General features: G+C 38.6%; 1 protein-coding gene across 1 annotated transcript; it reads left to right on the top strand.

The window, feature by feature from the left end:
• Positions 1-450: 450 nt before the first annotated feature.
• Positions 451-6,977, top strand: LOC121378036 (extensin-like). The gene is made up of 3 exons (XM_041506133.1): positions 451-490; positions 1,462-3,420; positions 6,973-6,977. The coding sequence occupies exons 1-3, from the start codon at positions 451-453 to the stop codon at positions 6,975-6,977; spliced, it is 2,004 nt and encodes a 667-aa protein (XP_041362067.1).
• Positions 6,978-16,664: the final 9,687 nt, after the last annotated feature.

The following is a 16,664-nucleotide window of genomic DNA, read 5'->3' as shown; positions in this document are numbered from 1 at the left end:
CACACATGTATCTATAATAAATAATAATAATCGCTTATAAACACCTGCATTTTAAGAAAGACGTGCTTCGTAAATTTGGCCCTTTGTTTTTATGGGGTTTTTTCCAGTGTGTTTACAGGGAACATTTTGTTTAGTATTGTATTGTGATTCACCATGCAAATTTTAAGAATCGCTTCACTATTTTAAACGTTAAATTATACTTGCTAATCATTTTTCAATCAATTAACAACTATTGCTAATCAAAATTTCAAAAAAAAAAATATTCCCTGGTTTAAAAAAAAAAATGTTCCCACTGTGTAGATAGGCACATATCATTAGCTTAGGTTATATACACGGCTGCCATGTATATAGCCATTTCTGTGTTAAGTAACACAGATGGCAGCCTCCAGTATCATTGTATTTATTGAATTCATTTATGTATACAATATATAGCATAATGTATGATTATTAATGACTGGATCCAAGCACAAAAAGATCCTTCTGAAATACGGTATTGGGTAAGTACAAAGAAGGCTGTCGGCAGTGCAGATTGAAAAGAGGAGAAGTGGTCAGAATGATAAAAAACTGTTGAAAATGCCTTGCACATTATATACTGATGGAAAGAAATAAGGGAACACATCGAATTGTATACCAAATTTAATTCACTACTAGCGTAGTAATGTCTGTATTTCACACCAAGTTGTATTGTTGGATTGAATGACAGTAGTGTTGAAAGATCTGCCTATATGTTCCCTGTCAACTTCTGACAATATGAATTGATTTTTGATGCAGTCATTATTTCTTGTTGCTATCTGTGTGATCCTTTATTTCTTTCCATCAGTATATTATAGATGAGTATCACATCCCAAGGTCTGGATTGAAGAAAACTGACCATAATCTATAAACAGGTTCCACGTGAAAACAGAAGATGTAACCTTTCAGTTGTGATAATTTGTTTATGACACGCTTTTGAAAATGAAGAAACGTGTATATAGTTATATGGTCTGTCATTTAACAGTGTGAATTGCAGGCAATCATGTTGTTGGTGAACTGATCAAAGTACAAATACCTTCTTTTTTTCTTTCTTTTTTTAAAAAAGAAAGAAGAAAGAATACAATAGAATCTCACTGGGTCGAACTCGAAGGGTTGAATATACCGCAACTCTCGAACCAAAAACAAAGTCCCGAGTTACACCTACACGTTGTTGACCGATTGGTTAGGTCAAACTACCCGATGGGGCGAACACTTTCTCGAGCACTGACAGCGTTCGAGCCAACAGGATTCAACTGTATTTGAAAGTGATCACCAAATATGGAATAACATTCAGTTTTTCTATAGTTTTTTTATTTCTATCTTTCTGTTATTTATGAGTTATGGGCTGTGAATCTAGGAGGATTCCATGCTTCCACAAATCCCAGATATTGGGTCAGAAGCATTAAGATGCAGCTACCATCTCCCAACTCCCAACCACCCACCTCCCAGCTACCAGCTACCATCTTCCAACTCCCAACTCCCAACCACCCGTCTCCCAGCTACCATCTACCATCTTCCAACTCCCAACCACCCACCTTCCAGCTACCAGCTACCATCTCCCAACTCCCAGTGCCAACCACCTCCAAGCTACCAGCTACCATCTCCCAACTCCCAACCACCCACCTCCCAGCTACCAGCTACCATCTCCCAACTCCCAACCACCCACCTCCCAGCTACCAGCTACCATCTCCCAACTCCCAACCACCCACCTCTCAGCTACCAGCTACCATCTTCCAACTCCCAGACACCCACCTCCCAGCTACCAGCTACCATCTTCCAACTCCCAGTGCCAACCACCTCCAAGCTTCCAGCTACCATCTTCCAACTCCCAACCACCCACCTCCCAGCTACCAGCTACCAGCTCCCAACTCCCAACCACCCAGCTACCAGCTACCATCTTCCAACACCCAACCACCCACCTCCCAGCTACCATCTCCCAACTCCCAACTCCCAGTGCCAACCACCTCCCACCTACCAGCTACCATCTTCCAACTCCCAACCACCCACCTCCCAGCTACCAGCTACCATCAACTCCCAACCACCCACCTCCCACCTACCAGCTACTATCTTCCAACTCCCAACTCCCAACCACCCACCTCCCAGCTACCAGCTACCATCTTCCAACTCCCAACCACCCACCTCCCAGCTACCAGCTACCATCTTCCAACTCCCAACCACCCACCTCTCAGCTACCAGCTACCAGCTACCATTTCCCAACTCCCAACCACCCACCTCCCAGCTACCATCTCCAAACTCCCAGCGCCAACCACCCACCTCCCACCTACCAGCTACCATCTTCCAACTCCCAACCACCCACCTCCCAGCTACCAGCTACCAGCTACCATCTGCCAACTCCCAACCACCCACCTCCCAGCTACCATCTTCTAACTCCCAACCTCCCAGCTAACAGCTACCATCTTCCAACTCCCAACCACCCACCTCCCAGCTACCAGCTACCATTTCCTAACTCCCAGTACCAACCACCCACCTCCCAACTACCAGCTACCATCTTCCAACTCCCAACCACCCACCTCCCAACTACCAGCTACCATCTTCCAACTCCCAACCACCCACCTCCCAGCTACCATCTTCTAACTCCCAACCACCCACCTCCCAGCTACCATCTTCCAACTCCCAACCACCCACCTCCCAGCTACCATCTTCTAACTCCCAACCTCCCAGCTAACAGCTACCATCTTCCAACTCTCAACCACCCACCTCCCAGCTACCAGCTACCATCTCCTAACTCCCAGTGCCAACCACCTCCCAGCTACCAGCTACCAGCTACCATCTCCCAACTCCCAACCATCCACCTCCCAGCTACCAGCTACCATCTTCCAACTCCCAACCACCCACCTCCCAGCTACCAGCTACCATCTCCAAACTCACAACCACCCACCTCCCAGCTACCAGCTACCATCTCCCAACTCCCAACCACCCACCTCCCATCTACCAGCTACCATCTCCCAACTCCCAACCACCCACCTCCCAACTACCAGCTACCATCTTCCAACTCCCAACCACCCACCTCCCAGCTACCAGCTACCATCTCCCAACTCACAACCACCCACCTCCCAGCTACCAGCTACCATCTCCCAACTCCCAACCACCCACCTTCCAGCTACCAGCTACCATCTCCCAACTCCCAACCACCCACCTCCCAACTACCAGCTACCATCTTCCAACTCCCAACCACCCACCTCCCAGCTACCAGCTACCATCTCCCAACTCCCAACCACCCACCTTCCAGCTACCAGCTACCATCTCCCAACTCCCAACCACCCACCTTCCAGCTACCAGCTACCATCTCCCAACTCCCAACCACCCACCTTCCAGCTACCAGCTACCATCTCCCAACTCCCAGCACTGACCACCTTCTCACACAAACAAACTCATGTACCACATTCAGTAACAACACACATTGTATGTGTATATATATATATATATATCATATAATATCTTACATTTTCTGTGCAATCAAAGTATGTGATATTTTTCAGATCATATACTTTAAGAATTTGATCACTTTGCAAATTAGATGTAAATTAGTCGAGGTCTCGGCACTAGGTTTATTGACATTTAAGCAAACGTACTTGGGTGACACTCCATGATTGACGTATGCATTCATAGTCATCAAATAAAAACATTTCAATGGCAATTTGACACTGAAAGCTGTCCAGCATTCAGAAAACAAAAAATGTTAGGCATAACTTTATTTTGATGTAAGGACATCCAAAATGACGTCTTTCGAGTTTGACGTCATTTCCATTAAAAAATACACCGTGCACCGTGCCACATATTCTTACGTCATTTGAATATCAAGTAATAGCGGACTGGAATTAAAGTTGCATGTACAGTTTATAAAAACACGTTGTATTAAGCTTGAGCTTATATGATAAAGAGATTATTACCCTCGTGTATTTCGGTATCGTCAATATCATATATTATTTTTATTCCTAATATATGATATTGACGATACTGAAAAACACTCTGGTAATAACCTCTATGTATATATACACATGTAGTAGGTAACATGTACAGAAGTTTATGAATGAAAAAAAAAATTAATGGCGAAACTATCTGATAAATCTGGGATTAAATGGGCTTGTCCGGATTCCAAATTGTCTGGTGTCAGATGTGTAAATAATATTTAGTTTAGTAGACAGTGGAAGATATACATGCACAGCAGATGTTGTTGGGAGTGTTGGAAATAGAAAAATACATGCCTGATGTTACATCCTAAATCTGATAAATAAGCAATAAATATTGTTTTGTGTTTTACTCTGACCTTGGGGAAAGTCTTTCTGTACAAAACAACTAAACTGGAATGAGTAACCAAACAGGAATAAACAGCAATGGGGGAAAAACAGAGAAAATCATTTTTCGTTGTTGCATGAATAGCTATTAACAAAGAAAGGTATGTCTGTTTAAAGTTAAAGTTGTCTTTGTCAGTTTTATTTGTTTGTTTGTTTTGTTTAATGACACCACTAGAGCATGTTAATTAATTAATTAATCATCTGATATTGGATTGACATCTGGTAATTCATTGGTTTTAATATTTATAAGTAGACAAGATTAGCAGCATTGGGTTTTATATATTCATGGAAGACGAGCATAACCATTGACAGTACTTTATAGTTTTTATTCTTGGGCCAAAAAAACATATATTGCTGGGGTGGGGGGTGGGGTTGTAGTTTTTTATTTTTCTGCGATAGCTACAACAGCGCCATCTATACCTGAAATAATGCTGCACCACCTCAAATGGTTTATTTTGTTTAGCAACACCACTAGAGCACACTGATTTACTAATGATCAGCTATTGGACATTTTTTCCATTAGTAGCAAGGGATCTTTTATATGCACCATCTCACAGACAGGATAGCACATACCATAGCCTTTGATATACCAGTCGTGCAATGAGTGTGATGCACCATGACACTGTGGGTCCAAATAAGGTCATTTCAGGGGCAAATTCAGTCATAAAAGGGCGGGATGTAGCCCAGTGGTAAAGCGCTCATTTGATGCGCGGTCAGTTTAGGGTCGATCCCCGTCGGTGGCTCCATTGGGCTATTTCTCATTCCAGTCAGTGCACCATGACTGGTATATCAAAAGCTGTGGTATGTGCTATCCTGTCTGTTGTATGGTGCATATAAAAGATCCCTTGCTGCTAATCGAAAAGAGTAGACCACGAAGTGGTGACAGCGGGTTTCCTCTCTCAATATCTGTGTGGTCCTTAACCATATGTATGATGGCATATAACCGTAAATAAAATGTGTTGAGTGCGTCATTAAATAAAAAAAATTCTTCCTTCCTTCAAAGTAATAAATGTTGCCTTGGCTGTATGGAAAATGTGAAGAAAATCATTTAGGGGACCAAGGCAGATGAGGGGCCACCATGGCCATTGAGAAGAGAGATGAGGACATAAAAAGAACTATTGTCTGTCCCATCCTCCTTCAAAAATCTTTTTTTGTAAATAATTTCATTTTTGTTTGACATAAGAAGAAAAGTAAAAGTGTTTTGGAAATAACACCCCCCCCCCCCAAAAAAAAAAAAAAAACCCACCCCAAAAACAAATATTTTTGTGTCCAATCAGCTCAAAAATAAAAAATGGTGTTGCCTGTAGGACAGACTATAAATATACCCACCCTTTCTGTGCAATTTATGCTTTAAATTTTTTCTGTGCAATTTATGCTTTAAAAAAAAAAAAAAATTACACCCCACCCCCAAACATTTAAAAAAAAAAGAGCATTGCTGAGTCATTGGAACAGAAACCAATTTTTTTTTATAGTTGTCCTTACATTTTCTACACGGGGGGGGGGGGGGGGGGGAATCTTCTTCTTTTTTTTAAAATTAAGTTTTGATGTCATACCAGAACCACAAATCTTTCAAAGACAGGAAACAGAGCTTTTGTTTCCCAAAACAGCTTGATGAGACCAACCTGCAGTATTGATTTTAATATTTAATTTTGGATGTATCCTGTTGTTAGTCTGAATATAATTATGTGTCAACACAAGCTGTCGCAGAACTTTGGTTTAACCACATTTTTGTTGGAACAACGTAGAATGAATGACAAAAGAAACACAGACATTCATTTTTTTTTTTTTTTAAATTCATTTATCTTACAGGGGTCGAAATTGAGCGAAATTCCTGCCAGACATTTGGTCCACTAAGGTACAAATTCTACCAGACCAAAACAAAACTTACCCGTCCAAACATGATCATAAAGTATCAATGCAAAAATAATTACCAGTCCAACAAATCCAAAAAGTTTGTTTTGTTTAATAACACCACTAGAGCACATTGATTTATTAATCACAGGCTACTAGGCTATTTGATGTCAAACATTTTGTAATTTTGACATATAGTCTTAGACAGGAATCCCGCTACATTTTTACATTAGCAGCAAGGGATCTTTTATATGCACCATCCCACAGACAAGGATGGCACAAACCATGATCTTTGATATACCAGTCGTGGTGCATTGGCTGAAAGAAGAAATAGTCCAATAGGCCCACCGACAGGGATTGATCCCAGACCGACTGCACAGCAAGTGAGCGCTTTACAACTGGGATACGTCCCACCCTCTCATAAAGTATGAATGCCAAATAATTGCTGGTTAAACAAATCCAGTAAGACAAAAATATCTTCTGGCCCGTGATGATGTTAACTGGCAAAAACTGGTCCAATTTCGACCCTCGGCTTTATTTCTGTTGTAAGCATCAATTCATTTGTACAGCATTATTTCAACGAAAATGTGTGGGTTTCTTCGTGTGGTTTTCTTTTTAATGGATTGTTTTGGAGATTTTGAGGGAACAGTTTTATTTTGTGTTTTTTTTAAGAAGGATATTTTTTTATTTATCAACATAGAATAGAAAATAGAATTTCTGATATGTTGTATTTGTGGTTGTAAATTGTCTTACCGATAAACCATCACTGCTTTTAATTTTGATATGTTCACAGGATAGTAGTATTTCGAAGGTTAATACATATGTAGGGATGATTATTAATTTTTAAAGAAGGATATTTTTTTTTATTTATCAACAGAAAATAGAATATTTCATATGTTGTATTTGTAGTTGTAAATTGTCTTACCGGTAAAAAATCACTGTTTTTAAGTTGAATATGCTGACAGGATGGTAGTATTTCGAAAGTTAATAAGTATGTAGGGATTTGTTTGTTTTTTGTTTAGTTTTTTTGGAGAAAGATATTTTTTTAATTCATCAACATAAAATAGAATTTCTGGTGTGTCTTACTGGTAAATCATCACTGCTTTTAATTTTGATATGCTGACAGGACGGTAGTATTTTGAAGGTTAATAAGTATGTATGGATGATTATTAATTTTTTAAGAAGGATATTTTTTTTTATTCATCAACATGAAACAGAATTTCTGATATGTGTCTTACTGGTAAAACAACACTGCTTTTAATTTTGATATGTCGACAGAACGGTAGTATTTTCCAAGGTTAATAAGTATGTAGGGTTGATTTTTTTTTTTTTTTAAGAAGGATATTTTTTTATTTATCAACATAGAATAGAAAATAGAATTTCTGATATGTTGTATTTGTGGTTGTAAATTGTCTTACCGGTAAACCATCACTGCTTTTAATTTAAATATGCTGACAGGACGGTAGTATTTCCAAGGTTAATAAGTATGTAGGGATGTGAGGAAACATGTAAATCTTCTTTGTGACCCACCACCACTTACACAGATCTCCAAAACCAGACACAGTTGTCTTATCAAACAGACTCCAAAATTCTTGATTTTCACCCATATGGCTTCCGTCATTTGTCAGGGCCATAAATTGTGGATGACTTTAAGTTCCAATTAAACAACATCTCCTTGCATTAGGACAGATTCCTTCGTAATGTCCAGATCTGGCCTGCTTGGAATTCAGCACAAAAATCAATTTGCATGTTTCAACCTTTTGACCTTACATGGATAATTAATTAGTTAAACTTTTGAGAAATGGGATTAGTGGTTTGGAAGGTAGCATGCTATTCAAAAGTTGATTTAATGAAATATGATTCTTACTGGGTTCGTGTTTCGTTGCCAGTTTTATTTTGGAGCAGGATGATTAACTTCTTGGTAGAGCACTCGCTTGAGGTGTGAAGGGTACCAGGATCCATTTCCCTCAACAGACTTGTCTCTCTCCCCCCCACCCATTCCAACCACAACAAAGAAAGAACACTATCCCAACCACCCACCCTCCCCACCCTCACCCCCCAAAAAGAAGAAGAAATGTTTTAATTAATGACACACTCAACACTTTTTATCCATCTCAACCAATAAGAACAAAGAAAGAAAGAAATGTTTTAATTAACATCACATCACACTCAATGCATTCCCTTCCCCTATCCCAACCAGAAAGAAGATAGAAAGAAAAATATGTTTTAAGTAACAAGGCACTCAACATCCACCCATCCAAACTAGAAAGAAAGAAATATTTCATTTCTTCTTCTTCTTCTCGTTCCTTCTTGTAATGATATCACAGGGAGATGTTTGCTGCCAGGATGAATCTCACAGTGACACGGAGGGATTCCTGGTCTCCATAAAGTTTTTCTTCTGTGTATTTCGCCAGTGAGCATCTCTGAATTGGCTGTGTTGTTGGCAGTATTGTAGGATATTTTATTTAATGACTGAACATTTTTCACCATTTCAACCAAAAAGAAAGCTGAAGTTAAAATTAGTCTTGTTTAATGACACCATTAGAGTACATTGATTTATTAATCATTGGCTATTGGACGTCATTTATTTAGTAATTCTGACCGATAGTCTTAGAGAGGAAACCTGCTACATTTGTTTTATTAATCACTGGCTACTAGTCTTAGAGAGGAAACCCGCTACATTTGTTTTAGTAGTAACAAGGGATCTTTTATATGCACCATTCCATAGAAAGGATAGCACATACCATGTGTTTTGATTTACCAGTCCTGGTGCACTGGTTGGAACGAGAAATAGCCCAATGGGCCCACTGATGGGGATTGATCCCACACTGACCGTGCATCAGGCGAGTGCTTTATGGAAAGTCTGATGGATGGATGGATGGACAGATGGGTGGATGGATGGATTGATGGATGGTTGGACAGATGGGTGGATGGATGGACAGATGGATGGATGGATGTATGGACAGACAGATGGATGGACAGATGGATGGACGGATGGATGGACAGATGGATGGATGGATGGATGGATGGACAGATGGGTGGATGGATGGATGGATTGATGGACAGATGGGTGGATGGATGGATGGATGGATGGACAGATGGGTGGATGGACGGATGGATGGATGGATGGATGGATGGACAGATGGGTGGATGGATGGATGGATGGTTGGACAGATGGGTGGATGGATGGACAGATGGATGGATGGACAGACATATGGATGGGCAGATGGATGGATGGATGGATGGACAGATGGACGGACAGATGGATGGACAGATGGATGGACGGATGGATGGATGGATGGACAGATGGATGGATGGACGGATGGATGCATGGACGGGTATGTTGGTGGGTGGGGGGGTTTGGGTTTTGGGTTGGTGGATAGAGTGATGGATGGACGGACAGATGGATGGATGGATGGATAGAAAGACAGGCAGATAAATGGATGGATGGAATGATGGACAGATGAACAGACAGATGGATGGATGAATGAACATTAACTTGTCTGTATATCCATAAGGACCAGACACCCCTCCTCAAAATCTATTTACACTTCTTCTTTTTTATGTCACGGTGACACCAGAGGGCAGTAATGTAGCATGATTTCTATGACCCATCACAGATGGCAAACACATTAGGCTTTTGTTAATTACCGCCTTGGGCACAGGTCTGTCTTTCTTATTTAAAAATTGGATAATTGCTGCTTAAGACACTGTTTTACTGCTAAAAGTATAACTTTCTCCATTGTTGGTTTTTCTTTTTAATTTTTTTTTTTCTTTTTCTTTCTTAGCCAGAGGTATTTTTAAAATTACAACCATTAAAATATCATTGTGTTATTCAGTTAATTGCATATAAGGCTGTTTGTTGTAATTCAGTTAATATTTTCTCGAAAGAAAGAAAGAAAGAAAGAATGAAAGAAAGAAAGAACGAAAGAACGAACGAACGAAAGAACGAACGAACGAACGAACGAACGAACGAATGAATGAACGAATGAAAGAAAGAAATAATGAAAAAAAGAAAGAAAGAAAGAATGAAAGAAAGAAACAATGAAGAAAGAAAGAAAGAAAGAATGTTAGTGTCTGCTGGATTTAGTTTGAAATACAATTATTTTTGATCCATTGCCAGTGTTTCTGGCATTTTGGTATGGCGCTATGGAATTGAATGCAACCAGTCAACAGTCAACACTCTCCCCCCCCCACTCGAAAAAAAAAAAGTTTTAAGTTTAAGGTTTAGGGTTAGAAAAATCACACAGTAATGATAAGAGTAATTCATTTTGTCAAAAGGTTAACTTGAAAAAAAAAATATATCTTCAAAAACATTTGGGTATGGTGCCATACCCATTTTATCCTCTGGCAGAAACCCTGAAATTTGCTATAGGGAAAAATGTATCACGAACCCCTTTTTTTTCTACCCACCCCAACTCCTATATGGTTATATTTTTTAATGTAATTTATCATGTACATCATACCGTCATACTTCAGCTTGTTTATAATGGCCATTTGTTATTAATTTTTTAAAAACAAAAATATTTTGTATTATTTTAAAAAAAATTTTTTTTTTTTTTTTTTTTTTTAAACACACAATAGAGCATATTGATTTATTAAATATAGGCTTTTGGATGTCAAACATTTGATTTAGTCTTGATAAAACCTACAACAAAAGCAGCAAAGGATATTTTATATGAACTTTTTCATTGTATTTGATTGACTAGTTGTGGGTCACTGGTTGGAATGGGAAAAAAAAATCCATTCAGAGAATTGGTCCACCAAGGGGGTTTGATCCAATAACCCAAATACACCATCGAAGCACTCTTGAAATTGAGTTAGATTCCGGCCTCAGGACTAGCACCATAAAAGAAATAAAATTAAAATAAAATAAAATAAAATAAATACAAAATTAAAAATATTTTTAAAAAATAAGATAAAATGGGGTTCATTTACACCTCTGAACATGCCCATCCACACCACCTCCCCCACCCCTCCAACCCCCACCCCACCCCTCCAACCACCACCCCTCCCCACCCATCTGCACCCCCTCCCCACCCATCCCTCCCACCCCTCCAACCACCCTTCCCCACCCCCACCCATCCCCACCCCTCCACACACACCCACCCCTCACCACACAACACATGCATACACTGTTTATGCACCTTGGTATGATTGCATTACAAAATAAGAAGTACCTTCTTATTTTTCTAAAAAAAAACAAATTCTTTTTTTTATAATTTCTTTTTTCTTTTTTTATAATTTTTTTTAAACCACAAGTCCAACCCTCTCATAATTGTTTTCTGCGGAGGTGATTAAAGCGATAGCCATCTTCTCTCATACAATGTGTGATTGAGTGTCGCGTGCCATTCACAATGCGATAACATGGCACACTCAATCCTTTTACTGAGCTCGAAAAAAACCTCTTAAGCAGAAAATTATTATATTTTTTTGCCCTGTCAGATCGGTATCAGTTTTACTGGATGTCAACGAGGATGGAATGAAGACCGCTTTGATAGTGACAACAAGCGCTTGTCAAAACAGCTTGATGTCGCCTGTACGTTGACGTTACAAGTAATTCACTGACGTTACGAGTCATTCACACAGATTAACCCTGGGCTCTTGAGGCATGTTAAAAAAACAAACAAATCATGTATGAAAAAACTAAATTAATAGTTAGGAATGACAGGTGGAATGAATGGATGGATGATGGATGGATGGATGGATGGATGGATGGATGGATGGATGGATGGATGGATGGATGGATGGATGAATGGATGGATGGATGGATGGATGGATGGATGGATGGATGGATGGATGGATGGATGGATGGATGGGTTTTGGATAGGTGGGGGGATGGATGGATGGATGGATGGATGGATGGATGGATGGATGGGTTTTGGATAGGTGGGGGGATGGATGGATGGATGGATGGATGGATGGATGGATGGATGGATGGATGGATGGATGGATGGATGGGTTTTGGATAGGTGGGGGGATGGATGGATGGATGGATGGATGGATGGATGGATGGATGGATGGATGGATGGATGGATGAATGGATGGATGGATGGATGGATGGATGGATGGATGGATGGGTTTTGGATAGGTGGGGGGATGGATGGATGGATGGATGGATGGATGGATGGATGGATGGATGGATGGATGGATGGATGGATGGATGGATGGATGGATGGATGGATGGATGGATGGGTTTTGGATAGGTGGGGGGATGGATGGATGGATGGATGGATGGATGGATGGATGGGTAGATTGATGGATGTAAAATGAGTGGGTGGGTTTTGGGGTTGGGTGATTGGATGGGTGGATAGATGGGTAGGAGGGTGGATGGGTGGATAGATGGATGAATGAATGAATGAATTAATTAATTAATATATGGATAATGAATGTGTGTGGTATGGATGAGTGAATGAATTAATGAATGGATGGATGGATGGATGGATGGATGGATGGATGGATGGATGTTTAACAACACTCAGCACAAAAATGTTTTGGCTATTGGGTGTTAACCAAAAGCATACTTGGATGGATGAATGGGTGGATAGGTGTGTGGATGGCTGGATGAATGTGTGTGAATGAATGAATGAACAAATGAATAAATGAATGATTGAATGGATGAATGGATGCATGAATGGGTGTTGTATGGATGAGTGCATGAATTTTAACAACACCCCAGTACAAAAATTCATCGGCCGTTGTGGGGGAGGAAGGGAGGGGGGGGGGTGTATCCGAAAGCATGTTTATTGAAATTGACAATTCCTGACATGACACAATGAAAAGACTTTAATTAGAGATGTCCTCTAATTGTAGTGTATTAAATAAAGATTGTCTTTTTCATTAGATAGACAAAAAAGAAGAAGAAAGAAGAATTTTTTTATTTAACGACGCACTCAACACATTTTATTTACGGTTATATGGCGTCAGACATATGGTTAAGGACCACACAGATTTTGAGAGGAAACCCGCTGTCGCCACTACATGGGCTACTCTTTCCGATTAGCAGCAAGGGATCTTTTATTTGCGCTACCCACAGGCAGGATAGCACAAACCATGGCCTTTGTTGAACCAGTTATGGATCACTGGTCGGTGCAAGTGGTTTACACCTACCCATTGAGCCTTGCGGAGCACTCACTCAGGGTTTGGAGTCGGTATCTGGATTAAAAATCCCATGCCTCGACTGGGATCTGAACCCAGTACCTACCAGCCTGTAGACCAATGGCCTAACCACGACGTCACCGAGGCCGGTCAGACAAAAAAGAAAAGTCTTGTTTAATGAGACCCCAGCACATTGTTTATTCGGTGAATAATATTAGGTTTGTGACATGGTACCTGCTGACACTTGATTTAGAAAGGGAAAAAGTAAATCTATTGTCATGACATAACTCACTCTGATTATTAAGATATTTATCTACAAACAAGACAGCACATACCACAGCCTTTGTATATGAATCATCATACTTTAATGGAATGAGAGTAAAGAAAACACAAAGGGGAATTAATCCTATGACCCTCGCATAACCTACTCTGAGTGTGAAGGTATTTATCTATAGACAAGACAGTACATACCAGAGTATTTATATATAAATGTTGGTGCTCTAAATGGAATGAGGAAAAACACTACAGTGTATTAATCTTATGGCCCTCTGTATATTACATAAGCATAAGAAATTGACAGCGACTGGGAGTGGGGAGGTGGGGGTGCAGATGTATATTAATTTGATTATCAACTTGGAGGGGCAATGCATTATCTTTAGAGTGCACCCCACCCACCACACACCAGACAATTCCAAAGCCTATAATAAGTGCACTATCATTGAACAAACATCCAATATTCATCATGTTCAGTTTAAAAAAGCTTGACCTTTTCCCAGCATGATCTGATAAAAAACAAAACAAAAAAACACGGGGACAATATAGGACCCGAAATCTCCTATTACAGAAGGCCCTAAAATAAATCCCCACTTTACACATGGGCCTGAAAGTTGACAGAATGGCTTTATATTTAAAATAATCTCCTCTTTTCTTTTTCTTTCTGTTTTTCACCATCTCTTCATCTAGTACCTTTCAACCTGACTGCCTAACCTCTGAGCTAACACAAGCTTCAAACGGCTGGAGTTATTTTTTCTATGTCCTTTGAGGAAAGCATATGGCCCTATAGAGGGGGGTACAAACAGGGATGTGCTTGATGGGAGCCATTGAATCAGTGTGTGTGTCACTCATATTACATGGAGGTCAGAGGGCAGATGTTTCTGCAGGTAATGCCACAATAAAAAACCAATGGGGCTTGTCAGAGGATCTATCAATTACAGGGTTTCTATGGGCGGGGTCAACTCCTGTGGGGGCTTGTCGCTTGCATGGATTGGCTATCAGTGACTTAGAACAGACTCCAGATGGGGCCTTCTTTGGGTGCACAAATTCTTAAACTGGATTTCTTTTTTTTATTTTGTTTGTTTGTTTGTTTTGTTTAACAATACCACTAGAGCATTAATCATTGGCTATTGGATGTCAAACATTTGGTAATTTTGACAGAGTCTTAGAGAGGAAACCAGCTACATGTTTTCCATTAGTAGTAAGAAATCTTTTATATGCACCATCCTACCGACAGGATAGCACATACCATGGCCTTTGATATACCAGTTATGGTGCTCTGGCTGGAACGAAAAGTAGCCCAATGGGCCCAACGATGGGAAATTGATCCTAGACCGATCATGCATCAAAAGTGACATTAGTCAATGTAGAAAACTTTACATTTTTATGCAGTAAATAAAATTGGAGTTTATCAATTTTAAGACAATTAGGGTGTAAAAAATATTTTTTAAATGAAGAAAATTATAGCATGGATTTTAATGATATAAAAAATTATGTTCTATTTGTTGAAATTCTGTTAATATTGTTTCTAATCTCCTATCACATAGTACTACATTTATGTAAACCAATTTAGAACAGTTAGGATATAGAATGTGTATAAAAAAGAACAGAAATTTGAAGTATGAATTTTAATATTTAAACAATTAATGTTTTGCTTGTTAAATAAAATAAAAAAAACATACCCCCACTAAAAAGAAAAATAGAACCCCCACCCCAGCAAAACAAATTCCCATAAACACCCCTACCAACAACCAAAATATAAAAGAAGGAAAGAAAAACACACAAAAAAAACACGAACAAAAAAAGAAAAAAGAAATTCCAAAAAATAATTAAACTTCACTAACAAAAGTTTCGACGATTTTTAATTTTTAAAAAACTTTTTCATTAACCTTTTGCTCCATTTTCTTAGAGTCGATGTGTATTTTTGTGCTGGGGTGTCGTTAAACATTCATTCATTCATTCATTCATTCATTCATTCATTCATTCATTCATTCATTCATTCATTCATTCATTCATCCTTCCATCCATTCATTCATTCATTCCATTGTCTTAGCTTAAACTACTGACTGCATCTCCAAAAAATATTTATTATTTATAAGAAAATAAAATAATCACGCCCTAAAAGGGCTCCCCAAACATGAACCCCAGGGGTTGGCCTGGCCCTGTCAGATAGCACACCTCCGGCACACTTCTCCTGCCCTTTCATACAAATTTATCTGACCTCTGACCTGTTGGATTGACCTCTGACTGGGCGGTGTGACCCGTGGTTACTCACCTGTGATCCGTGTTTTACTATAGGGGAGAGATGTTTTGGCTGTGATCGTGATTGTCTGCGAGTAGTTGACTGACGACACTATGCAAGTAATTTCACAGATACGATATACCTGGAATTCAGGTGCTAAGAGGTACATTTAAAAAAATATTATTTTTACTAAAAAATATATTATTTACCATTTATTTAAATATAATTACACTCTTTCTGCTACTATTATATGATTTATTCAATTAAAAATTATTATTAGAGATTGACTTATAGGCTAGACCGACTAATAGATGAGTATATACAGTACTAATTTGATCTTTTTTACCATTTATTTAAATATAATGACACTCTTTCTGCTTTATCATTTATTCAGTTCTGATTGAATGATGTCACTTTTTAAAATTATTTATTTCATTTTAAACCAAATAAAATGATTTTTTTATTTTTTACAAAGTGCAATTTAAAAAATACAATTTTTGTTTTTAACTAGAGAACTTTTATATATTTTTATATATTTATATATATTTTAAATATTTAATTTAAAAAACAGGGCATTTTGGGTTTTTTTTTTTTTTTTTACAATTCTTGTTTGTACTTTTAAATTATAGCCATATTTATATAATAAAACTGGTTTTTTTAATATTTAGTAAAAAAAGATTACAACTATTTAAAATTTTATATTTAATTGAAAAGAACACAATTGTTTTTCAACAATTTTGGTTTGTAATTGCAAATGATGTTCTTTATTTTTAATAAATGTTAAAAATAAGCATATATATATATATACATTTAAAACTGATTTTTAAAAATATATTTAATTAAAAAAGAGTGTATTACCACTATTTCAATTT

Source organism: Gigantopelta aegis, chromosome 7, assembly GCF_016097555.1.
Source record: "Gigantopelta aegis isolate Gae_Host chromosome 7, Gae_host_genome, whole genome shotgun sequence".
Lineage (NCBI taxonomy): Eukaryota > Metazoa > Mollusca > Gastropoda > Neomphalida > Peltospiridae > Gigantopelta > Gigantopelta aegis.
This window is presented reverse-complemented; position numbering and strand designations above follow the sequence as displayed.

What these genes read in the sequence shown, in the direction of transcription:
- LOC121378036 (XM_041506133.1), top strand. Translation starts at nt 451, where the DNA reads ATGACTGGATCCAAGCACAAAAAGATCCTTCTGAAATACG. An exon ending in AAAGATCCTTCTGAAATACG is followed by an intron (nt 491 to 1,461) that starts GTATTGGGTAAG and finishes CCCACCTCCCAG; the next exon opens with CTACCAGCTACCATCTTCCA.